At 46.9% G+C, this 27,282-nt stretch overlaps 1 protein-coding gene across 2 annotated transcripts in view; it reads right to left on the bottom strand.

The window, feature by feature from the left end:
* Positions 1-27,282, bottom strand: part of LOC126521192 (intermembrane lipid transfer protein VPS13A-like) — an 820,642-nt gene that overhangs the window by 217,435 nt on the left and 575,925 nt on the right. For both annotated transcript variants that reach the window (XM_050169804.3, XM_055065737.2), the window contains 4 exons: positions 23,961-24,096; positions 13,502-13,607; positions 3,485-3,627; positions 2,519-2,755 (listed from right to left, as the gene is read on the bottom strand). In XM_050169804.3, coding sequence (XP_050025761.2) covers positions 2,519-2,755; positions 3,485-3,627; positions 13,502-13,607; positions 23,961-24,096 — 622 coding nt within the window. The remainder of the gene's footprint in view (positions 1-2,518; positions 2,756-3,484; positions 3,628-13,501; positions 13,608-23,960; positions 24,097-27,282) is intronic.

Genomic DNA, 27,282 nt, shown 5'->3' on the forward strand with positions numbered 1-27,282 from the left:
TTCAGAAGATGATGCATCTCATACTTAAGAGGAAGCTTTAGCTCAGGCCCACCTCCGACGCGGCCTATTCAAATACGTGTAAAACGCAAAAACGCTTTTCTGAGATAGCCCCTGGACCCCTTTTAATGAAACTTGTTGCATTTGAGAGAGAAAGTTAAATTCTAGTGACTGTTCGAAGTGAAATTTCGATTTAGGGCCTGAATTTCTTTACAGGTATTTTTAAAAATTCGAAAGTTTGAAAAAAAAAAAGAAGCTCGAAGCTTACAGATTAATAGCTCTGCATAAAGAAAAGATATCGCGTTTCTGTAAATGGCATCCATCAGATCGTTGAAAGCGGACAAATTCAGTGTGTCATTTTATATATTACGTGAATTTGTTACATTGTTTACAAGGGTTCTGCAAAAGCTGCATTTCCATATTACAATTTTTTTTGGGATTCATATGTAACATATCAATTTTGCTGCTTTAGATGTACTCTTAGATGCAATTTACCGAATTGTCATATACTTCTTTGCTGAGTTACAGAGTTGTAAACTTGACAGTTTTGTTTTATTCAAATGTTATATTTTTGCCATTTTTTAATAAAGGAATGAGGACTTAAACTGAAAATTGGAAACCAACAGTCACTAGATTTTAAGTCTGTCGTTTAAATGCAACAAACTTCTTCAAGTTGGGTGCAGTGGTTGCCGAGAAAAACGAATTCTCATTTTACATGTATGTATTTAGATAGGAGCACCCGAGCTGATGTTTCCTCTTAAGATGAAAATGTGCACTTTTCTACTGTGGGGTTCTCACCCATGCTCTTGGAACAAAGGAACGACAACACAGCAGTGCAAACAATCGCAAGGGCATTTACTGCACCTTTCATAGATCAATGCCTGCTAGCCGAGTTGCTATCTCTAAAACATGCCGATGGGCGTGCGACAAATCGCGGAAGTCTGACTCACCGCGACCGGATAGCGAGTGAATATGTCCGCCCCATGCTGGATCCCAACGCCTGGTCGTTCGCGCGTACTGTGACATGATGTTATTGATGGTTCGAATGTTATTGATGGTTCTATCTGTTGTCTATGTTGTTGCCAAGCCTTGTGTAATCAAATTCTGTGCACGATGGGAATAATGGTGTACATTTGTGGATATGGTTGATGTTATGTTGATAAGGCTCAACATGTGAGTGAAAGGTCAGGAAAGGGCACGACGCTTGTCCACTTTGCAGCGCACAAAGGTGCTGTGGCAGGGTTTGTCAACTCTCCGACACTGGGCAGAGAAGGCTCTGGAGTCAGTTCGCCAACAGACATGGGTTTATTCACCCAAGATACAGCACGGTGTGAAAGTTGCAGCACTTACGGGCAAAGGCAAGATTGATTGAGTACGCATGCCCGCTGTGCTAGGGCTAACCGAGTATGCGATCTACCATGCACAACAACAAGAAGTCGCGCAAGCAAAGGTCCCATGACACCAACTTGTTGCGTGCCTGTGAGCATATGCTGGAATGATGAAGTGCTCAGCGGAAGAAAGCTCGGGTGGAGAGGGCGTCCGGGGGCTGCCACTTGGGAGGCCAATAGGGCATGTCCTGATGACATTTGCTCGCATGGTGACTTGACCTCAGGAGGGAGAAGCACGGTCTGTGCGGACAATTAGCTCCACCACACTAGCAGTGTCCACCGTGTTGCAGTTATGGCAGCAGTTCCCGGAGAACGGGCTAAGCACAATGTGCGAGCTGGCGGACGAGGTGTGGGAAGGCACCTCGATCCCCACACATTCTAGAGCTTACGCAAGCACCAACAGTTAGGCTGGATGGTTAATTGAGCCGTGCATAAGTAGACCATGTGTCTGATCCACAGATCAGATTTCGCCTATCGCTGTCTTTGCTCGCTACCATTATTGTGTTTTAGGAGCGACTTGTTTTGCTAGGCGCAGGTTCACCCAACAAAGAGTACATATATTTAAGTCACGCTTTTGATAGCATTATTATATACTGTGACAGCAATGTGACAATATGCAACTCCAAGATACGTTTGCTGATAATCCAGTGGCCACCTACCGATGCAAATTTGCATAAAGGTTTTGAAGAGGGCTTGTACAAAAGGCACCATGTGCTAAATGGATACCTAAGTGATAGACAGGATCAAGCAACTTAAATGTTGTTTGTGACGCTGAGTGATAAAGAATGCAGCCATAGTCTATGCATGACTACGCAGAGCTTTTAAAAAGAGATAGACAGTACCTATCTGTTCCCCATGACTGATGAGATAAAATTATAACAAGGTATAGAGTTCTAAAACATTTCATCCTCAACAGTTTTACATGCCGGATGATAGTTAACTTAGCATTGAATATGACATTCAAAAATGTCTGTTCTATTGCAATGATCAAGTTTCTCCCATTTGTTTCGAGTAAACATGACTAAACACAATTTTAACTGGCTGAAATACAATGGCTATAAAAATTTTACTTATTTTCTTGTTGAGGAAACTTGTGTAATTCTGGGTAGCAACATTAAAATGGCATTCATGACCTGCACATAGTCCTTGAGCTCAGCGACCTTGCTGCTGGAGGACCACCGGTACTCGAGCCAGGCAGCCAGCTCCAGGGTCAGAGGCTTCCAGGCCTCATGGATGCGCACCTCCCACTGAGCGGGGGCACTGCACACACTCAGGAAGGCCAGCTCCACCAGAGACTTGCTCACCAAGGAGATGCCAGCCCCATGCAGGGACACAAACAGCTCAAGGTGCGACTGCTCACCATCCACCACCTGCGGTGCATTCACTGCCCATGCTGTGGTGGCTCCCTCATTTTTACACTGAGCAGGACAATGGGCTCATGTACAACTGCTGCAGCTAGCTAAGGTGAATTTATTAAAGCTTGGTCTATTAGCAACTCAACCAGTTAAATTAAACGATCAGCCAAAGGCTGCATTCGATGCACACAGGGATCGATGAAGACTAGCAGAACTGTGTCCAACTGAGGAGAGGTACAGTACCATGATAGCAAACGAAGGCTTCCTTAACCACCTTCACAATGGTTGCCTTCAGTCATTGTCTTAATGAACATGATCAAATGATAAGCTGCTTGCTTGACCTCACATGTTTACAAATCAACAAATTAAACTGAAATCTGTGGTCCAAGTCTTTGCTCAAAGTAACCACACTTCTTTATAAGATGGCTAAAACATGACAGCATGTCAAAATCCAGGCCTGCAAGATGCCACTGACAAGAAAAAGTGTGATATCTATGTCACTGACGTAAACAACAAAAAGTGTGATATGTACGTCAGTGACGTAAACAAAAAACATTCTGCAGGAAAATGTTCAACCTACACTAGCAGTCACCCAAGAAATCCATACAACCTGTCAACAAAGCAACTTGGCAAGCTGATAAATCTGCTGATATCCAGGAATGAGCCAGTCAGAATGATAACCAACCGCCAGTGCAAAGCTGAATCAACAAAGGACCGGATTACACGTCTTTGGTAACCACTCACTTTTCGAGCATTTTTCCAGACTCTCTCATCCTGTGTGAAGAGCAGCACCCTCTGACTCTGGTCAAGGAATGAGATCCAGTAGACAACAACAATGTCCTTGCGAGTCCTCTTGGACAGCGGGCCATGCTCCGACTCGCTGTCATCTGCCACCGTGGAAAGAGTAGATGGCAATTACAGAAGGCTCAAGTTGTCAGCAGTCTTGGTTGTGCATGAGTGAAAAAGGTCATGAATCTTGATTGTGTGTCCCTTAATGCAAAGCTTGCTAGTAAAGGCACCAGTAAACATACCATAGAAACAATGCACTAACCGCAGTATAATGCCCACTAACATGGGGCATGTGGGAAGGAGTGCTTTGTGAACATACCAATATGGATAAATGCAATCATGAAGCCTAGAAAAGGCCCAAGAAAATGCTCTGTGCCCCTGCAATGTGCAATGCACCATCACAGGGAGTATGCTACTGAAACGCTGCTGATCATACGCTAGAGACCGCGTACAGTGTAAATGTGAAGGGTCGTATGGGGCTTCATCCCAAACAATAAAATAAAAAATATTGCAGATAGCCTGTGCATGCGATAGAGTCCTTTCTGGGGTCACTATTTTTATGGCAGCATTCTTGCAAACAGAAATTGTAGGTGAAGAGAACAAAAACACAATACAAAGTTTAATAATACACTTTGACATATGGATATTCCTTGGCTGTAGCCTCATATTTATAGAAGCTTCTTTAGTTCTTCATAACACCAATTAGGAAATTTGCAGGCACAACTTGGAATCAGCAAGTGCAGACAGAGTAAGTGGAGATTATTGGAGAGAGGCCTTCGTTGTACAGTGGACCTAAACATAGGCTAATGATTATGATGATGGCACCGTATGCGAGCTCAAGTTCGAGAAACAAAGAAGCCGGCAGACAAGAGGAGAGCGCGTACATACCCAGTGGGCAGTGGACATACCCAGTGGACATACCCAGTGGACATACCCAGTAAGCAGCCGACCAGCGGCTATGCCACAATGCGAACGCCCCTACTGCAAACCATCGCGAGTGGAGCGCCACCACCGGCAACCATCGTGAGTGGAAATGGGAGAGGCATGGGATCGACAGAACAGGTTACTGCCCGCACAAAGGCGCCAGGGCATATCTCAATCCCCACGAACTGTACATATGAAAATGGATGGCTACACAGTCATCATCATCATCAGCCTAGTTACGCCCACTGCAGGGCAAAGGCCTCTCCCATACTTCTCCAACTACCCCAGTCATGTACTAATTGTGGCCATGTTGTCCCTGCAAATGTCTTAATGTCATCTGCCCACCTAACTTTCTGCCGTCCCCTACTACGCTTCCCTTCCCTTGGAATCCAGTCCGTAACCCTTAATGACCATCGGTTATCTTCCCTCCTCATTACATGTCCGGCCCATGCCCATTTCTTTTTCTTGATTTCAACTAAGATGCCATTTACCCGCGTTTGTTCCCTCACCCAATCTGCTCTCTTTTTATCCCTTAACGTTACACCTATCATTCTTCTTTCCATAGCTCGTTGCGTCGTCCTCAATTTCAGCAGAACCCTTTTCGTAAGCCTCCAGGTTTCTGCCCCGTAGGTGAGTACTGGTAAGACACAGCTGTTATACACTTTCCTCTTGAGGGATAGTGGCAAACTGCTGTTCATGATTTGAGAATGCCTGCCAAACGCACCCCAGCCCATTCTTATTCTTCTGGTTATTTCAGTCTCATGATCCGGATCCGTGGTCACTACCTGCCCTAAGTAGATGTATTCCCTTACCACTTCCAGTGCCTGGCTACCTATCGTAAACTGCTGTTCTCTTCCGAGACTGTTAAACATTACTTTAGTTTTCTGTAGATTAATTTTCAGACCCACCCTTCTGCTTTGCCTCTCCAGGTCAGTGAGCACGCATTGCAATTGGTCTCCTGAGTTACTAAGCAAGGCAATATCATCAGCGAATCGCAAGTTACTAAGGTATTCTCCATTAATTCTTATCCCCACTTCTTCCCAATCCAGGTCTCTGAATACCTCCTGTAAACACGCTGTGAATAGCATTGGATAGGTCGTATATCCCTGCCTGACGCCTTTCTTTATTGGGATTTTGTTGCTTTCTTTATGTAGCACTACGGTGGCTGTGGAGCCGCTATAGATATCTTTCAGTATTTTTACATACGGCTCGTCTACACCCTGATTCCGTAGTGCCTTCATGACTGCTGAGGTTTCGACTGAATCAAATGCTTTTTCGTAATCAATGAAGGCTATATATAAGGGTTGGTTATATTCCGCACATTTCTCTATCACCTGATTGATAGTGTGAATATGGTCTATTGTTGAGTAGCCTTTACAGAATCCTGCCTGGTCCTTTGGTTGACAGAAGTCTAAGGTATTCCTGATTCTATTTGCGATTACCTTAGTATATACTTTGTAGGCAACGGACAGTAAGCTGATCGGTCTATAATTTTTCAAGTCTTTTGGCGTCCCCTTTCTTATGGGTTATGATTGTGTGAGCGTTCTTCCAAGATTCCGGTACGTTCGAGGTCATGAGGCATTATGTATATAGGGCGGCCAATCTTTCTAGGACAGTGTTCCCACCATCCTTCAACAAATCCGCTGTTACCTGATCCTCCCCAGCTGCCTTCCCCCTTTGCATAGCTCCCAAGGCGTTCTTTACCTCTTCCGGTGTTACTTGTGGGATTTCAAGTTCCTCTAGACTATTCTCTCTCACCTTATCGTCGTGGGTGTTACTGGTACTGTATAAATCTCTATAAAACTCTTCAGCCACTTGAACTATCTCATCCATATTAGTAACGATATTGCCGGCTTTGTCTCTTAACGCACACATCTGATTCTTGCCTATTCCTAGTTTCTTCTTCACTGCTTTTAGGCTTCCTCCGTTCCTGAGAGCCTGTTCAATTCTATCCATATTATAGTTCCTTATGTCCGCTGTCTTACGCTTGTTGAAAAACTTAGAAAGTTCTGCCAGTTCTATTCTGGCTGTAGGGTTAGAGGCTTTCATACATTGGCGTTTCTTGATCAGATCTTTCGTCTCCTTCGATAGCTTACTGGTTTCCTGTTTAACGGCATTACCACCTACTTCTATTGCGCACTCCTTAATGATGCCCACAAGATTGTCGTTCATTGCTTCAACACTATGGTCCTCTTCCTGGGTTAAAGCCGAATACCTGTTCTGTAGCTTGATCCGGAATTCCTCTAGTTTCCCTCTTACCGCTAACTCATTGATTGGCTTCTTATGTACCAGTTTCTTCCGTTCCCTCCTCAAGTCAAGGCTAATTCGAGTTCTTACCATCCTATGGTCACTGCAGCGCACCTTGCCGAGCACGTCTACATCTTGTATGATGCCAGGGTTCGCGCAGAGTATGAAGTCGATTTCATTTCTAGTCTCACCATTCGGGCTCCTCCACGTCCACTTTCGGCTGACCCGCTTGCGGAAAAAGGTATTCATTATCCGCATATTATTCTGTTCTGCAAACTCTACTAATAACTCTCCTCTGCTATTCCTAGAGCCTATGCCATATTCCCCCACTGACATGTCTCCGGCCTGCTTCTTGCCTACCAAGACATGCCACCCTCTCGTTAATGCTATAGAATTCCTGTATGTTACCAGCTATGTTCTTATTAATCAGGAATCCGACTCCTAGTTCTCGTCTCTCTGCTAAGCCCCGGTAGCACAGGACGTGCCCGCTTTTTAGCACTGTATATGCTTCTTTTGGCCTGCTAACTTCACTGTGCCCTATTATATCCCATTTACTGCCCTCTAATTCCTCCAATAGCACTGCTAGACTCGCCTCACTAGATAACGTTCTAGCGTTAAATGTTGCCAGGTTCATATTCCAATGGCGGCCTGTCCGGACATGTACATGTATACAACTCAAACAACTCTATAGTTTTTAATAAAATCTGAGAAAAGAATCCGAAATCTGAGCTGTGGCAGCAGTGTGTTCACCACCCCAGAAAACTTCCAGCGATGCATTATTTACATGCATGTTGGCCAAAAAAGGAAGATAGGTACATGTTTTTGATGTTTTAAAATACAGTATAAGAAACATATCCCAAGCTACAAGGTCATGTAAGTGGCGTTAAACAACACTAAACAACAAATGCCATTGTGATTGCAAACAATCACAAGGGCATTCATTACATCTTTCACAGATCAGTGCCTGCTAGCCGAGTTGCTAAACACAAAGCAAGCCGATGGGTGCTCGACAAATTGAGGAAGTCCGACTCACCACGACCAAATAGTGAGCCAATATGTTCGCCCCATGCTGGACACTAACGCCTGGTCGTTCGCACATATGGTCATGCGAACGGTGGCGCTTTCGAACGATCGTATTTGTCCATTCCGGTATAGGCCTCGTGAGAAGGTCTGGCAGAAGCATGGATCAGCACATGTGCGGAATGTCCATGCCGCTTGCTGACCTGAAGCCAAAGAGGAAGAGCCTTCTCCTTTCCGCGCCCAAGTAACCCTGCCGTTAGGTGGCGTTAGTAGAGCAACACTTGTGCCATCTCTCACACTACCCTGCAAGTATAGCAACCGCCATGCGGTTGCTATGCCATGCGGCGAAGCCGGCTTACAGGAGACGGGCGCTATGCGGGAAAACAACATATCAGGGAACGCGTGAGAGTCGCGCATTCTCACATTGAAGACATAAGAAAGGGCTTATATTTTATCTTAAATACATAGATACAAGCATATAGGGTCTCCCACATAACCTTAGCCAAACTTTAAAAATATGCAAGTGCCACGTAGCTGGACAAAACCAAGGTAATGTTTCCCGTCGCTTGGAGATCTTCAGATTATTTTTTAAATTCTGCCTAATTACCTAATTAGTCTGAATTAATTAATCAACTTCTCGAATACTATAATTATATGAAAAATGAGATGAAAAGCTCCTGATACAGTTTTCTGCACCTCAATATGCACTACATAAAAGTGTTTTTCTGACCATGAAAGAAGCCTGCAAATGCATGTGAAATTGCCATGCAACTGGCCACTCAAGACACTCCTTTCATGCTCGGAAAAACACTCTTATGTAGCATGTATTGAGGAACAGAAAGCTGTATTGGGAATTTTTCATGTCACTTTACAATTTGCTCATTGACACCTTTAAATTAATTATAAGAAGTTATAGGTTTGTTAATTAATTAAGACTAATTAATTAAGTTTTGGAATTATGCAACATATCCGAACAGCAAACATCCGATGCTGTCACAACTACAACTAACTTGTACAGTGTTACTGACCTGTTGTCCAACATTTCAGCTAGGTGTGATAGCGCTGAAAATCGGATGCGACGCTCTAGCCTTCTGTTTTTTTTTTTTGGAATTGAAGATGCCTTTAACGAAGACTGGGTTGCATCTGAACAAAAAATAATAAAGTTCTGCCTAGAGAAACTTCAAATTACTGTGACAAAAAACCAATTTGAATGCATTCATGGACTAGGCCGGCACAGTGACAATAAATGCAGGCCAATAATAGCAAAATTACCTTTCTTTAAGGACAAAGAAAACATTCTGATGTCAGCACGCATACTCAAAGGATCGTAGGATCGAAGCCAAGCAAAGAGCGCAAAGAACTTCTTTCTTTGATAAAATCACTTCACAAGAATGTTGATGCAAAGCACAATGAAATTATGGCATCTCTAAACGCTGTCAAAGAAGCGCAGAATTCACTTGAGGAAAAAATTTGCGACATTCACAACAGGCTTTCTCTGGTAGAAGACACTATGCACTTGACTGGAGAAAACGCGAGCTTGGGCGTGTCACCGCAACTGGCAACTTTAACCGAACGTCTTAACGAGCTTGAAGATCACTCCCGCCGAGATTATCTTATATTACATGGCATTGAAGACAGTGTTGCTGAAACATGGGCCCAGTGTGAAGAAAAGGTTTGTAAAATCCTTAACGCAGCGTTAAAGCTTAACCTGGGTACCGATGATGAACGCATATCTCGTGCTCACAGGCTGGGGAAATTCACACCGGGTAAGTGCCGACCTGTCATAATGAAACTTGCGTCTTCCAAGTTACGCGAGGGCATTCTGGCCGCAAGAGCCAAACTGAGGGCTTGTGACGTGTCGGTTAATGAAGACTTCAGCAAGGCTACAAGAAGTGTGCGCAAAAAAGCTTTTTGAATACGGACAAGCTGGTAAGGAGCAGTTCACGGTACGTTACAACAAACTATATATACATAAAAAGTGCTTTGTCTACTCACGAGCAACCGATAGTATTTGTGAACTAGAATCTGGTAGCGGCGCAATTTCAAACGAGTTCTCGTCCGCTTCTACGTCTGCAGGTCGTGCCACTTCCTTGTCCTAACACAACAAACGTTACGCCCCCTGTTCCACGAAACATATCCTTGCTGTTTTCAAATGTGCGAAGCATAACCAATAAGAGAGACACTTTATCGGCTATCATTGGCTCACACTCTGCTGACGTTGTGGCGCTTACAGAAACGTGGCTTTCTCCCGAAGTAGCCAGGAGTGAACTACTTGACTGCGATAAAAAATACACCATCTATCGATGTGATCGTCACACCGGAAAAGGGGGAGATGTTCTTATAGCTGTAGCCGATAACCTAGCGTCACATATGATACCACTGAATTCTTCCTTAGAGCTTGTTTGTGCGAACATCCCTTTCCATCATCAAAGCGCTCTTTTTTGTGTGTGTTACAGGCCACCCAACGCGACACCTGATTTTTGTGAATTATTGCATGACGTGTTGAACTCATTAGTTCTACAATTCCAGCGTGCTCCTTTGTTTCAGTTAGGAGACTTTAACTTTCCTAAGATTCGTTGGTAAGGTACCAGCCCTACGAACACTGAGACGACCATTGAGAATAAAGTATTTGTTAATTTATGTTCAGATTTCAATTTCACCCAACTAGTCACCAAACCAACAAGAGTAGGCCTTACGTCTGCTAACGTGTTGGATTTGATCCTTACCACGACACCAAACTTAGTCCACTAACTGACTTATTTTCCTGGTGTTAGCGACCATTGCTGCCTTGCATTTAACTTAAACGTCGACATTACACCCCGAACTACAATTACCAAGACTATAAGAAACTACAAGAAAGGAGACTATACAGCAATAAATAAGGAACTGGAACAGTTCATTGATAATTATATGCCTGGCTTTTATGACAGGTCAATCGAACAGAATTGGAGCCTCTTTAGAAACAAAGTCGCTTCATTGATCGACAGGCACGTACCACTACAAGTTATATCCAAAAAGCAGCGAGCGCCATGGTATACAACAAACCTCAAAAGGCTTCTTAATAAGAAAAAGCGCCTCTTCCGTTCTGCAAAGCTCGGCAGCAGTGCTTGTCGTTGGCATGCTTATCGCAAAGCTCTTTCCGCATATCGCTCTTCCATCAAAACTGCGAGGAGTGACTGTCAACATTACGCTTCCCTCGCTATTGTCTGCTGACCCATCCAAGTTTTGGAAAAGCGTTAAACCAATGAAGGACACTGTAATAACACTTACTGATTCCGATGGGCGTGCACTGCGCAACGAAGAATGCTGTTCCATTCTTAACGACGTTTTTTTGCAATGTTTTTCCGATTCACGAGCAATCTCAGTGCCGCAGCTATGCGACAGCAGGTTTTTTCCAATGGACTTTTCGTGATTGAATTTGAAGGAGTCATTAACTTAATCCGGAATCTTAGGCTGTCGTCTGCCTGCGGAACTGATGAGATAAACGCAAAATTTCTGAAAAACACTGAAGTGTACTCTTCCATAATATTGTCACACATTTTCATGCAGTCTCTCCAGTGCTCTACTTTGCCGACTGATTGGAAGGTGGGGAAGGTGATTCCCATCTTTAAATCCGGTAACCAACACTCTGCCTTAAACTACCGACCAATTTCTTTAACAAGTATCCCCTGTAAAATGCTTGAGCATGTAATCTATTCTAACCTTATAACATTTCTTGAAACCAACTCATTCTTCAGCAGGTTCCAACACGGCTTTCGTAAGCACCACTCGTGCAAAACTCAGCTTCTGTCTTTTTACGCATGATGTCATCTTAGCACTAGATAATAGAATTCCGGTTGATTGCATGTTTCTAGACTTCGCAAAAGCTTTTGATAAAGTTTCGCACCAATTATTACTACTGAAGCTCAGCACACTGAACATCGACCCCAATATTCTCAAATGGATAGAATGCTTTCTGACTAACCGCACGCAATACGAAACCGCTAATGATTGTTCCTCAAATTCCTGCGCAGTTAAATCTGGCGTTCCGCAAGGCTCAGTTTTAGGTCCTTTGCTCTTTTTAATATATATCAATGACCTTCCGCGTAACATCACGTCATCCATAAAACTCTTTGCAGACGACTGTGTCATGTACCGTAGAATAACTAATGAAAACGACAACTACCTTCTTCAAGCTGATCTTAATCGCGTCTCTGACTGGTGTAATACTTGGCTAATGACCCTTAACGTAAATAAATGTAAAAGTATGGCAATGTCGCTTTCTAAAATTTCTGAACCTTTTACGTACGCCTTGAACGGAGCTAAATTAGAGCAGGTTAGTACTTACAAATATCTTGGTGTTTACATATCGAACGATTTATCATGGCACTCTCACATTAACTACATTACTAACAATGCTTGTCGTACGCTTGGTTACCTTCGCCGCAACTTTCGCCAAGCACCAGCACACCTTAAACTACAGCTATATCAAACATTAATCCGTCCAAAGCTCGAGTACGCTTCAGCCGTCTGGGATCCAGCTCAATCAACGCTAATTGACACGTTAGAATCGGTCCAGAACCGTTCAGCCCGATTTATACTTAATAATTTTGCTCGAACTGCCAGTGTCACCTTGATGAAATCCACTCTTAACCTTCCAGACCAGGTGATGAGAAGAACTATTTCACGCCTCTTGCTTTTTCATAAAATTTTCTTTCATAATCAAGTACTTCGACAGGACCTCATCTCAGAACCTCCTTACTTTTCATCACGTGTTGACCACCCAAATAAAGTAGCCGTCCCTTTGTGCTGCACTAATCTCTCCTTACATTCTTTTCTTCCGAAGACAAGTAGAGAGTGGAATCACCTTCCCCCCTCCATCGCTGCCACTGAAGACCAAGCGTTGTTCGTCTGCAGTTACTCAACACTTACTGGTGTAGCTGCAAACTGTTGTTTTTTTCCTGTAAATTCCTTTTATTGTTTTGTTTTGTATTTGCATTGTACCCATCCCCTCTGTAACGCCCTCTGGGTCTTGAGGGTATACTAATAAATAAATAAATAAATTATGAGATTTTACGTGCCAAAACCACAATTTGATTATGAGGCACAATGTAGTGGGGGACTCCAGAATAATTTAGACCAACAGGGGTTCTTTAACGTTCACCTAAATATAAGTACATGGGTGTTACGCATTTCGCACCCATTAAAATGCGGCCGCGATGGCAGAGATTCAAGCCTGTGACCTCGTGCTTAGCAGCCAAACACCATAGCCACTAAGCAATCCTGGCAGGTCGTGTTGATATTATGATACTTGTATTGCGAATAGTGGTTTTAACCTGTAATATCAGGAGAATTTAAATTAGATAATCTCTATGGTTATCTATTGGACCACTGTCACAGCTATGTCACAAACTTCTATCTTTGAATACTACTATCATAAAGTACCATGAACACACAAGATATTGGAAGCTATACTCTTCTGTTGTTTCACATGTGCTGCTTCACAAAAAAATGCATTTGGCTGTCAGTGCCGCAATTATTCTGATGCTCTGTGCCATCATGCTGACAGTTTCCTTTGCATCCAGTTCAAGCACATTTACTCACGGCTTACATTCTGATAACAGTAACTGAGAACCACTAGCACATGAAACATTTTAGACATTGATGGACCTGCTTGACACCATTTGCTGTTAAAATGTAGTTTCAGCATAACACATGCAATTTGTGCAGCATTTGCACTGCAGTTGTAATTGAGCCACCTACAATACAGAATGTCTCAAAAATGATTTGTTCTAAACTCACCATCTGTGCTGCTCTGGTCAATCGACACCTTCTTAGTTGTTTTGTTGGTTTCCTTGACTGCAGGGCGAAGCGATCGAAATGAAACTTTTTCTTTGCCGAAACCATCCTGCAACACAGTTGACATGTCCATTTTACATGTTCTTCAAGGGCCCTTAAAATACCAGAAAATATCAGCCCATTTAATTAAACATATATAACAGGCAAACATGTACTAATTATGTTCACATGAAGTCATTTACCACTACACTATTGGAGTCTGACTGGGAACAGCGCCCATGTCTGTTGTTTCATTGCTCAACCACATATATTTTGCACAGTTTTTTGTAAAGATGAAACCACACCAACCCACCCATTCTCAGTTTTGATGAACACCAAAAGGTCTGAATAACTGAGCATCTGAAAAAGTTCTGCCAGAAAAGCATTAACTTTACTTCGTGTGGCCAAAGCTGCCTTGCTGTACACGCCCCTAGGGGCTTGTAAGGGTGCCATCAAAAGCCCCAGAGTGGTGGATTTTGCAGTGGGTGAGCCGGTCCTGAGGTCGGCCAGAGAGACCTTGATCACCTACCCCAAGATTACATTATATTATAGAAAAAACAGAAAAACGTTCCCAATGCCAGACAAAACCTTAATAAACCTCAACAAGTGGCATGGCGGAAGCTACAAATTAACGCCTTCCCCAACTCCTATATATACTCCAAGGCCTACCCAGGAGTCTACACCCCCAAATGTAAGCTCTGCGGGGTCACAGAGGCAGACTTAAATTGCATTTTATTCAAATGTGACAATCGAAAACCGAAAAGAGAATGGCAACTCTTTAACGAGCAGGAGTCGGAGGATGCGGTGTCTAGCTCGGACCCAGCGGTTCAACGTCTGTAGGCCATCAGCTGGGCTTTGGAAGTGGTCGACAGACAGGGCCTCACAATCATAACAGGTGGCACTCGAGGAACTGATCGGACGGCCACCTCACGCACCCTGGAAGCCCACTAAAGTCAACCAAATCCTTTCTGTTGACGAAATAAAGTTGTTACTACCACCTGAAACCAGGGACGAAAGGAGCAGCATCCAGCCCTTTCACAAAGGGTGGCAGACATATGGGGCTGTAATGTTTTGCTTGTGCGTGTGCTGTGGTGACAGTGTACAGAAACAAAAGGCATTGTATACAGTGGTGGAACAGCCATTTCACCTTTTCGCACAGGTCCTGGCGCAGGCAAAAAGCCGGTTTGGTGCAGCAGCTAGTACTTTTGGTGCAGGGTCCAACGCACGTGTGGTTACCATATACCATGCAAATGTTAACTGATATAGTCGATATGTTGTAGAGATGGTTTTGCGCGAGGCTTAACCTGCAAGCACGCTCAGGAAAGGACGCAAGGACGAAAGGACAAAGGCCGGGTTCGTCAATGCGGCACAGAGAAGGCACCACAGATATCATATACAGATGCGCGTTTATTAACCCAGGATGCAATGCAGTGCGACAGTCACAGCTTATGGCCAAAGGCTTACTGCAAGACCAATCGAGTACACGCACCTGCACTGAACGTGACATTATGCAATGTACAGTCGAACTTCGATATATAGAACAGCACGGCATCACGAAATAGTTCGATATAGCCAGAATTTGACATAGAAAACCACGTAAGAAACACGTCAAAAACTTCTGCAAATCAATCAATGAACCAAGGGCGCGATCGGGGATCATTGTTTGGAGCGTGCGTTCGGTTGGGCCACGTACAAATGGCCTTGGTCGCACTGACTACATCAGCCTTGAGCGCCTGGTCGATTGCGCCGCATGCAATTAGTCTAGGCTGCACCGCCTTTGTCAGCCATGTGAAGTTGGCGCGGCCTAGGCTAATTGTGCGTGGCGCAACCGAATGCGTGCTCCAAACAACAATCCCCTATCGCGCCCCAATCGAGGCACAGTAAATACTCACTTGAAGTTTTACACAAAGTATCATTTATTTGGCTGAAAGTACTGCAGCAGTGTAGCATGCTTCTTATTGGCAGCCGCGTGCTTAAACACGGAGCCCACAACATAGTCTAATGATCCACAACCGATAGGCTGGTGCCCTCTATTGCACTGCAGTAGCGGCACAGAATGGCCAAAGCAGCTACAGTCTCAGTTGAAGTCGGGAGCGGGGCAACATCAGCACTTGCAGGATCAACCTCGGCTGCGTCTCTGTTTGGCCGCTACTCCTGCTGCGATCTCCACGTCCGTCAATCGAAGCATTTTGAAACACTGTCAATAACAAAGTATTAAGTGGCATATGCCAAGGCGTCTATGAGTGAGCCAGTGAGTGCGCGCTGTCGCGTGTCTTTATGGATGCAAACTGCCAGTCCTCGCGAGGGGTGGTAGGCGCAGAACGCTGCAACAAGGAGGAGTCAGTGCGACAAATGCAATGCCAACGTCGTACAATGCGTCCTTGACGTTGTCGAACTAGCCAAGCCACTGCATGTGTACGCCGCTACTTTCAAATGGCACCCTTGGAGCAATCGATGTGTGCGCCTATAGTGTGCAGCAGTCGGGGACGCCCATCGTGCCACCGCTATCTTCGAGGATGTTGCGGCAAAGCTCACCGCCTGTCAACAGAGCATATGTGGTCAGCGGTGGCAGAGTTCGATATATAGAGGTGTGACTGTATTCATGTCATGCCATGCACATTAGGGAGTTTTCAAGTAGGGGCCGCACAGATTTTGTGATAGCAAAAAAAGTCAGCACCACTGCACATGCCCAAGACGCAAATATGGTCTTGCATTTGCATCGGCGAGGCCATTTCACAGAAATAGCGCAGCAACCCATGCTTGATACAAAAGTTTTGCATCAACGAACATGGCGGCACCCGTCAAAATGCCCGCTCTCGCAGTGGACCACATTCGACCTGATTAGTTAATACCACTCTAAACTATCCACCATGTTTGATTCTTATCGCAGCAGCACTTTTACAAAACCACGGTATTACCCACAGACATAAAAAGAAGCTTACCTCTAACCCTAGAATGTGACATCCTCCTTTGGCAAACTGTGAGGTATTACACGTGGCACCAAAATAAAGTGCCAGTGGCACAGTGACACTACATTGTACGTTGTTACGTTTTGCCTACGACGCGTGGTATAGCCGGTGCGGATGCAATGGACGCCGGGGCTTCGTTCAAAGCGGCGGACATTTTGGCCCGTTCAGCGCCGCCGATACGCCTCCCCGCCAAGCGCGTCCAGGCATGTTTCAATGCCACGTGTCTTCAAGTGTGCGTGTGTGTGTGTGTGCATGTTGGTGCCCACGCTTGTCAAAGCCGGCAGCCGGGGAGAGGAGCTCCCCAAGTGTGGCGAGGAGGTCTGACCGGCGCCGGCCCGGCGGATGCGTCACTACACTCGTCTCAACCTGTCTCTCAGCGTGCCCGTGCCCCGTCACGTGCGCCTCTATTGAGGCGTTCCTTCTTGCCCTCAACTCCGAGAGTATAAGAGCAGCTGCCCCCGGACGCCAAAAGAGAGGCTCCGATTTCTTCCGTTGAGTAGCGTGCTCTCCCGTCTCTCCACTTCGGTCGACCTGACCGGCCGCTCTTTTGTGATGCTAGAATAAACAAGTTGTTCTGTTAGCAGTCGACTCATGCTTTGCCAGGACCTTCGGATGCTTCCAGTTGTGCCCCAGGCCGCCAGGCCAATGCTACCCTTGGGGCTTGCGACCCATCTGCAACAACTCGTGCCAGCGGTGCATTTGCAACAACGGGTGTCAGCGCTGAGATTGCAACAACGTCCGTCAGAAAAAAATTTGCTAATGACGAACCGGACAACTTTGATGCGCCCATAGAATTTCTCACTGTATAGTTAGAAATTCTATGCATGGGCCTCTGCTTCCTTCTATGTTGATGACGATACATATTATGCTCTTGGTTTTGATTTCAGTTTTGCTAGCTGTGAAGCATCGACGGAAGGAGGGTTTCGCTCTTATACATGCTTTGGCGCAGGCTCGGCACAATTAGTGCAGCTGTTCCACCACTGTGCATATATCAGTGACCAATGAAACAGTATCCAATGAGACGGTCTGTGACGTTGATGATAACTGGAGGGTGCCACCACGTCGGTCAATAAAAAGCATAGAGTTTCTAAATAAATACCGATATGAAACTCTATGATAACAAAGCACGCATGACTGGGCTATTCAGCGCGTGGTATGCCCTCGACTGACGTGTTGTTTTTCACTCATGGCCGGGAAATGTTCCCAGCCCGGATTATCACAACTGGCGACGAGCGATAAACCACAGTCACGTCTGCGTTGTCCGCCCCCCTGTATCGGCCATGTCTGTTATTGGAAAGGTGGAACCATTCGGCGCGGGTATGTCGGATTGGACCGAGTATCGTGAACGGGTGGAACTGTACTTTGCAGTGAACGACATTGCTGAGGCGAAGAAGACTGCTGTGTTTCTGACGTGCTGTGGATCATAAACGTACTCGCTGCTGCAGAGCCTGCTAGCCCCTACAAAGCCTGCCGACACCACCTTGGCTGCAATTTTCAATGCTCTGAACAAACACTACTCGCCAAAGGTAACGGAGGTTGTGGCCAGTTTCAAGTTTTTTTTCTCGACACCAGCGGGACAGAGAGTCAGTTAGCGACTTCATCACATCACTAAAGAAGCTTGCCGATGACTGCAAGTTCGCATCGTTTCGTGAGCAGCATTAACAATGTCACAATGCAGACTCGGCTGCTGGAAACTACAGATTTGGAGTTTGAGATCGCAAAAGATACCATCATTGCCATGGAGGCTGCACAGAAAGATTCCCGTGCATTCTGCACTCAGCTACCCCAAGCGACACCAGTACAATCCAAGGAGTCTGCGAATGTTGTGAAAACCAAGCAGCAGGCAAGTGGGCCTTGTTTCCGCTGTGGGGCGCAGCATCCGGCACCCCAATGCCATCACCTGAGCAGCGTTTGCTCCAAGTGCAAGCAGAGAGGTCATCTGGCCAGAGTATGCCGGTCAAGCATGTCACAGACTGCAAAAGCAAGGTTCCGAAACCTGTCCACAACCTGGACGACGAGCTGGCGACGACGGAATACAGGCCGGAGAAGGAGGGAGCATACAACCTATGGACGCTTCAAGCGGCCGGGCCAGAGCCAATGCGTGTTGAAGTTTTTAACAATGGGTGACATTGGACATGGAGCTAGATACCGGCGCCAGTGCGTCAACTATCAGCGAGAGGAAGTTTACACAGCTGTTTCCCTCGGCTAGACTGGAGACATCAGAGGTCCACCTCAGAGGATTTTTTGGCGACACGAAGCCAGTGGTAGGTAATTTTGTGGCAACCGTGAAGCTCGGTGAGAGCGAATGTGTGCTGCCTTTGTTCGTCGTGAATGGCCCGTGCCCAACGTTGTTCGGAAGAAGTTGGATGAAAGAATTCTCGGAGGGACTGGGCACCCTTGACGGTGTGACCGCCCAGATTATCATGCAAGAGGGTGCTAAGCCACGATTTTTTAAGCCGCGGGTCGTCCCGTTTGTGCTACGAGAAAGAGTTGCCGAGGAGTTGCAGAGGATGGAGCGTGAGGGAGTCATCCGCCCTGTAAAGACGTCCGAATGGGCCATGCCCATCCTTCCTGTAGTAAAGTGGGATGGCCGCATTCGTCTGTGCGGCGACTTCAAGATGACAGTCAACCCAGTGATGGTGCTGGGGTCGTACCCAATCCCTCGCATCGAGGAGCTGTTTGCAAGGGTAATGGGGGGCGCTAAGTTTAAAAAGCTCGACCTGAGACATGCGTATCAGCAGGTTAAGCTGCACGAAGACTCTAAAAAATTTGTCACTATCAACACCCCGAAGGGCTTGTACCAGTTCACCCGATTTCCGTCTGGGGTGTTGTCAGCCCCGGCTTTATTTCAATGCGAGATGGAGAACCTTCTGCACAATCTTGACCATGTCATGGTATACTTTGACGATATACTGGTGACTGGCGCCAATGACAGCGACCATTGGGCTAATGTGTGCCGAGTCATGGAGTGACTGAGGAGAGCCGGGCTGCGGCTGAAGCTTTCTAAATGCGAGCTCTTGGTATCTAAGGTGGAGTATCTAGGGCACGTCATCAGTGCAGCCGGTCTTCAACCGAACCCAACCAAGACTGAAGCCGTGCTGGCAGCACCAGTGCCTCAGAATGTGAAGGAGCTACAGAGCTACTTGGGCCTGATCAACTTTTATAGACGGTTCATGCCGAATCTGTCTAGTGTGTTGCACTCCCTGAACCGCTTGCTGGGGAGAGGGGCCCGGTGGTGCTGGACGTCTGAGGAGGAGCAAGCTTTCCACAAAAGCAAGGAGCTGCTGACGTCCGCTAGAGTTTTAGCACATTTTGACCCTGCAAGGCCGACTGTGCTGATCACAGATGCCTCCCCTTATGGGCTGGGGGCAGTCTTGGCACAGCGTGAGACGTCGGGGAAGAGTGTCCCATTGCTTTTGCGTCTAGAAGTCTGGTGGCTGCAGAAAATAACTACAGCCAGTTGGACAAGGAAGCGTTAGCGCTTGTGTTTGGGGTCACGAAGTTCAGACAGTACTTGTGGGGTCATCCGTTCGAAACTGTCACTGACCACAAGCCACTACTAGGTTTGCTCGCAGCAGACAGACCTGTCCCAGAGTCCTGCTCTCCCAGGGTGCTACGATGGGCCGTGCTGTTGTCTGGGTACCGATATACACTAAGCTACAGGTCTGGTAGCCACATAGCACATGCGGACGGACTTATGTCGCCTACCACTTCCCACAATAGAGTTTCCCATGGACTGCCCTGCTGATGTCTTCATGCTGGCGGGAGTATACCCGCGAACGCTGTCGTCAGCTGCTGTTGCTGACGCCACTGCTCGAGATCCAGTGGTTTCGCGAGTGAGGGAAGCCTTGTGGACTGGCCACCAGACCTGAGGGGAAACCCTATAAAATGCGGTTCCGCGAGATGAGTGTGCAAGGGAACTGCGTACTCTGGGGCAACCGTGTGTTGGTCCATGTGTCACTCCAGGGCGACACAGACTGCTTCATAAGAGCCATCCAGGGATATCCAAGATGAAAGCTGTAGCGCGGAGCCATGTATGGTGGCCTTCAATGGATGACAATATCGTTGCTGCCATCCAGGGGTGCCCAACGTGCCAGGAGCAGCAGCGAGCGTGACGGCCAATACCCGTCATGCCCTGGCCATTCCCGGACAGACCCTGGGCAGGACTTCATGTGGACTATGCTGGGCCATACCGGAACACTTATGTTTTTATTGCAGTGGATGCATTTTCTAAATGGATTGAGGTGTTCCCAGTTTCTTCGCCATCTGCAGAAGCCACCATTACGTGCTTGAGAGTCATGTTCGCAAACCAGGGGTTACCTGACATTGTGGTGTCCGACAATGGTCCAGCATTTATTAGTGACGTGTATGCAACATTCTTGAAGAAGAATGGGGTGAGACGGATGCTGGTAGCGCCGTACCATCCAGCGTCTAATGGCGCTGTAGAATGTGCCATTCAGACTGTAAAGCAGAAGTTGCAGAAGGCTGGTCCTGGGGACCTTCGGGCACAAATTGCACGCTTCTTGCAGACTTATCGATCGACACCACATGAAGTCACGGGATGCAGTCCCGCAGAGCTACTGCTGGGACGAAAAATGAAGACTGCAATTGACCTGCCTCGACCGGATCCAAGGGCCACCGTACAGCAAAAACAGCTCAAGCAGAAGATGCAACCAGCGAGTGAAACCTCGGATTCAGGGACTGCTTGGAGATCAGGTATTCGCCAGAAACTTTCGGCCAGGGCCTGCATGGGTGCCGGCTGTAGTCACAGCTCACGGAGCATTTTCATCGGGCCTCCAACTGGCAGACGGACGACGATGGGCACGCCATTATGATCATCTCCGGCAGGCGAACTCGCTACCTCAGGCTGAGTATAGCCAACCGTCCAAGCACAGACACAGACCCTGACGCTCCTGGGCCCAGTCCTGACATATCCAAGCCGGCAGGGCAGGTTGTGGCACCTGACTTGTCAGACCAGAGTTCTGGAATCTCCTGTCCAGGGGCATCAACTGAGGAACCAAGGCAGCCAAGGGCTGCAGAAGGTGCAGTGTCCCCTCGTCAAACACCTGTCACCACGCCTCCCCAACGGGGCACCAGGGTTCGTTGGCCTGCACAGCGCTACTCCCCATAACTCAAGTGCTGCCATTGTTACACTTAATCACCTTAAAATTGTTTGGGTTTTTTATTTAACTTAGGGTGGGAGGCATTTGAGATTATTGATCACTGGAGGGTGCCACCACATCAGTCAATAAGAAGGCACGCATGACTGGGCTAGTCAGTGCATGGTATGCCCTCGACTGGCATGTTGTCCTTCACTCGTGACCGGGAGATGTTCCCAGCCCGGATTATCACAGGTCATTGGGATGACCCAGCCCACATAGACTTGCTTTATCCAGACAAGCGTGACAAAGCGTGGCTGTTAAGTGTAGCTGAACACTATTTAGCCACTGCAATGAATTTAGCCAATGCATGGTGCCGCCACAGTGCATGCCACAACAACACAGCCAATAATTAGAGTAGAGGTGCCCCTCACTTTTCTTTCTTGTTTTTCTTTTTTTTTTTTGCTTGCACATGTGCTGCTGCAAATCATGGCATCGCACAAGCAGTCATAGCTGTGCAGTGTGTCACCTTTCCTCTTTATTTTTTTAAGACACATGTGCTGTTAACGCTCCCGAACAGCACGGACCAATTTTTGTCGAGGAGGTTCCGTAAGCAGTTTGAGGTTGCCGTTACAAATAGCACAGCAGCGTTCACGTTTCTTTCTTCCTTCAGTTAAATTACTTTTCTGAATTTGGAAAGCACAGAAAGGAATTGGAAAGTGGGTTCAAGTTTAGGAACAGAAAAAAAACTAGCATCTACTCAAAACTAGTGCAAAACTACAAGGCAATAGTGTACAGCTTTCTCAGTTTTGCAGTTCAAGAAAAATTTGTCTTGGTGCTGGGATCTCATTTGGTGAGACCAGCCTCTTTCCAGGACAGTCATTCTACCATGTGAGACAACCAGGAGGCTAGCAGATGCCCCAGTGCAAGGCTGAATTATTTGACAACTCGAAGCACAGAAACACTGACAGACCTGCCAACCTTAAAATTCGAAACACATTACAATGGAAGGCAAGAAATATAAAAATTCTTTGAAAGATACTAAAAATTATTTCTTTATTCAATACGTTTGCTGTTTATTAAACACTCATAGACATTGTTCTGTAGGGATGCTGTGAACAGGCACTCTGCTCTATATAGTCGCAGCAACAATTTCCTGTGCCACAGAGAGAGAGAATTAATAAAGGGAAAGTGAGACATCCACCCAAATGTAGCTAAGTGCTGAAAAAGAAACCCATACGGGTTCCTTGAAAGAAAAGCTTCGCAGTTGAAGAAAAATTGAAAGTTGAAAAAGTCCTGGTCCAGGACTCGAACCAGGGACCACTGCCTTTCCGGGGCAGCCGCTCTACCATCTGAGCTAACCAGTTAGCTAGCAGATAGCAGGCGAAGTCGAATTTATCAACAACTCAGAAGCAAAGGCAATAGTTTGGCATAATAGTTCTGCAGAAACCCGCAAGGTGTAGAGAAGTAATTAATAAAGGGAAAGTGAGACGTCCACCCAAAAGTAGCTAAGTGCTACAAAGGAAACCCATCTGGGTTTCTCAAAAGAAAAGCTTTGGAGTTGAAGGAAAATTCGTCATCCGGGACTTGAACCCGGGACCATAGCCTTTCCGGGGCAGCCGCTCTACCACCTGAGCTAACCAGGCGGCTCGCAGATGGCAGGCAAAGTTGAATTTTAACAACTCAGAAGCAAAGGCAAGAGTTTGACGTAACAGTTCTGCGGAGACCCGCAAGGTGGAGAGACAAGCAGAAATGCCTATGAAATTTATTACTGCAATATTCACGTAATGACAGTTAAAAGATTTGGTTGCTGTTATACATTGTTTCTATCAGATGATGTCACTGCCGCACGAGTGCGACTACTGAATAAATGTGTCTGAGAAATTTGCCTTTTGTCGTTGCCCTAAATTATGTGCCAATGAAAGATCATAAAATATTTGTGTCAATGTGACAACCACAAACAATCACTAAACATCAGGCATTTTCGTAAAAGCTGGCAGGTATGCACTGGGTATAGCAAATCACTTCTGCAGAATTCTGCTAAGTGGAGAAATTTTTACGAAAAAAGAAAGTGTTGTCCACCTTTTTTCTTTCATGAAAATTCCTCAATTTCACTGCAGGATTTGCTGCATCTAGGGGTCAAGTTCAATTAGGCCATTCAGAAAATCCAACTTGGAAAACCCTAAGCCAGAGCTGCAAAGACATGCCACAATTCTGATATAGGTGTTTCTGATTCAGTGGTTCGTGACCTGGGCGCCAATAAATGGTGCCCAGGCCAAAGACATGAGAGATTACCACACACACAAAAAAGGAGCCACAGAGGAATGAAGGAGCCTGGAGGTGCACTCAGCTCACCTGTTGTATGTGTGCAATGAATCCTGGCTTTTTCCTGTTGTAAATATTCCACATGAGCGTTCTTTCTAGAGTTGGGTCGTCCCAGGTGTACAACACCGACTGGTATGGACTCAGCAGTGTCACCTGACCCAAGCCCCTAAAAAAGGTGAGAAAAACGTCTAAGGGATTTCCAGAGGCATGTCTACCAGCAAAAAATGCCTCCATTGAAGTGCGTTCTATCAAAAATAAATTGGCGGATCTCACGCATAAGTGGGAGTTGGGGATAAATCAAGCTTTCGTTAATGTTCATGGGAAAGGTTAAAGCAAATGTTATGCAAATGTAGTGCTACTGAAACACATGCAGTGTCATTTTTATGTAAATATAACATGCTCAAGCAAACGTAACCCAATGATGGACATTCAGTGCGATTTTTATGCAAATATAGTGTGGTCAAGCAAATGTAACACAATGATGTAACTGTTTCTAAGTGGGGGTGGCATCCATATCAACACGACATGAGTGCATGTTAAAGGGGCCCTCAACCACCCTGTGGTCTTGGTGAAAAACCACTTTCCACGGATGGTACACGATGCTGTGAGTAACTCAGCCACAATTTGCAGTCGTGTGTGGCACGTGGAGCACACAAGCGGAGCACGAAGTTGCCTTTTTTTTTTTTGTATCCTCTTTTCAAACAGAAGCCTTCTCCTTACCCATTTTGGGGCTGTCAGTGGCTGCCATTTCATGTCATTGGGCAGGTTCCCCTTAAGTGCTCATGACCAATAGTTGACGAAGGATAGCCGAGACTTGGCCGCCCCCACCCACATAGGAATGAAACATGGGCCACAATGCTTATCGGTGTCATGGCCATCAGGTTTCGCACATATCGATTATTTTTCAACCCTCAACTTGCCTCGAACCACGTGAAACTTAAGCCCAAACCCCCCATACGCTACGCTTACAGCGCCTTGTGAGGAACAGCGGTCAGCATCTACAAAGGACACATGCCAGCACAAGCTCCTCCTTGGTCACTCCTATCGAGACACATTAGCAGACACCACTTCATATTAATACAAGGCAGAAACATTTAAACAACGCGTGCAGGTTCGTGCGCCCCCTCAAGACGACAACGGAGTATTGAAGGAAAAGGACGAAGTAATGGCACGTGTTTTCGCCGCACGCACTCGCATCGCAGGTGGCCGTTGTCGGCGTCTACAAGAAGAAGACGAGGTGAAGCGACGCTCGAGAGAGAAGAAGAAGGCCTTCCTGATCTCCCGTTGAGAACGCGGCAGTGTTTTTTATTTACCCCAGGGCACAAGTTCGCCCACAATAAATAGTTGTATCTGGGTTTCCTTAACTGTCCGTTACAATTCTGGTGGAGGTGCGGGGTAATGATTTCCAGCCCAATTCGAGTTGGAGAAAGCAGCCCGGAACCACGCCATCTCAGACCCAACGAGCTTACGCCCGTCCACCAGCGCACGAGCCGTCGCCTACGTGGTGAGCCGCCCGAGTTTCCTCTTTTGCCGGAGCAGACTATAATAGCAGCAGCAGACAATACAGAAATGACATCTCAGACAGCCTCAACCCGCATCGTGGTTGATCAGCCGCGAACGCCCGAGCCTTTTCACGGCGACACCTTCGAAGACGCCAAGGACTGGTTGGAAGGCTTCGAGCGCGTCGCTGACTACAACGGATGGGACAAAAACCGGAAGCTCCGCAACGTTTACTTCGCGTTGCAAGACTGTGCGCGAACGTGGTTTGAAAACCACGAAGCTGTCCTCCGGTCGTGGGATGACTTCCGACGGGAGCTGTTGGCCACGTATCCGAGCACAGACCGCCGGGAAAAAGCTGAAGCCACTTTGCAAGCAAGAAGCCAGCGAAACAACGAAAGCGTGGCAATGTATCTCGAAGATATGTCCCGCTTATTCCGCCGGGCCGACCCGAGCATGAGCGAGGACAAGAAGCTTCGGCACCTGATGCGCGGCGTGAAGCAGGAGCTTTTTGCTGGTTTGGTTCGCAGCCCTCCACGCACCGTCGCCGAATTCCGCTCCGAGGCGACAACTATGGAAAGGACTCTTCAACAGCGTGCGAGACTCTACAACCGCGATATGAACGTCGCCTCTGTGGATGCGATGCCGGCAACGTTCGGGAACAGCGTCGAGGTCTTACGAGAACTCATAAGGTCTGTGGTCCGAGAAGAGCTCCAGAGGCAACAGCGGAACAACGGCCCCACAGAGGTCTCTTCGTTAGCAGAAGTGGTTCGCGAAGAAGTGAGACAAGCCGTCCGCGAACAGCACCCACCAGCACAGCCGCAAGCGTCGTCACCGGTACGGCCGACGGTATCGTACGCCGAGGTACTCAGAGGATCTCCAGGACGTACCTTCGTCGCGGCAACTGCGCATGTACCTGAACCTCGGTTCTTGCCGTCTTCGCCGGAGACTAGATTCCGGAAAGCTGACATATGGCGCACTCCTGATAGAATCCCGCTGTGCTACCACTGCGGCGAAGCTGGTCATCTCTACAGGATGTGCGAATACCGCAGAGCGGGACTTCGGGGGTTTGCCATAAACGCTCCTTGCCCAAGAAACGGTGAACGCCCTTTCGAGATCCAGGAGTATTTGTCAACGCGCCAAAGCCCGCAGACTTCACAGCAACACCAACCTCAATCAACAGTGCCGCTGAGGTATCGATCACCGAGCCCGCGTCCATCCTCAAGCTCCCCAAGGCGACGCCCCCAAAGCCCACGTCGGGAAAACTAATACCGGCGACCTGTGGAGGTGAGGCCGCTGTCGACGCAAGAACGGAGCCTCCAGCGCTGATTCTGAAATATAACGACGGACGCGAGAGCAGTTGCGAAAAGAGTGACGTAGCTTCCGATTTATGTGTGCTTATAGACGGCTGCGAAATTACTGCTTTAGTAGACACAGGCGCAGACCATTCCGTTATGAGCAAAGTACTTGCCAGAAGACTGAAAAAAGTGCTGACTCCTTGGAGAGGACCGCAAATTCGAACCGCCGGTGGACACCTTATCAACCCGGTGGGCAGGTGCACTTGTAGAATCGGAATACGTGGCTTTACATACGTCGCCAGTTTCATCGTCCTATCAGAATGCTCAAGGGATGTAATTATTGGAATGGACTTTTTGCAGGCGAACGGTGCAGTTATCAACTTGCAGGAATCCTGTGTGTCGTTCTCAACGAAGCACGCCATCGCGACGTTCGAGAGTGAAGAACGATTCGATGCGCTTCAGATTATAGACGACGACGTCACGATACCCCCAAGATCCAGCATAGCTGTCGCCGTAAGAAGCACCGTATTCAGCGACTATGAAGGAATAGCCGACAG

This window comes from Dermacentor andersoni, chromosome 6, assembly GCF_023375885.2.
Source record: "Dermacentor andersoni chromosome 6, qqDerAnde1_hic_scaffold, whole genome shotgun sequence".
NCBI classification, from domain to species: domain Eukaryota; kingdom Metazoa; phylum Arthropoda; class Arachnida; order Ixodida; family Ixodidae; genus Dermacentor; species Dermacentor andersoni.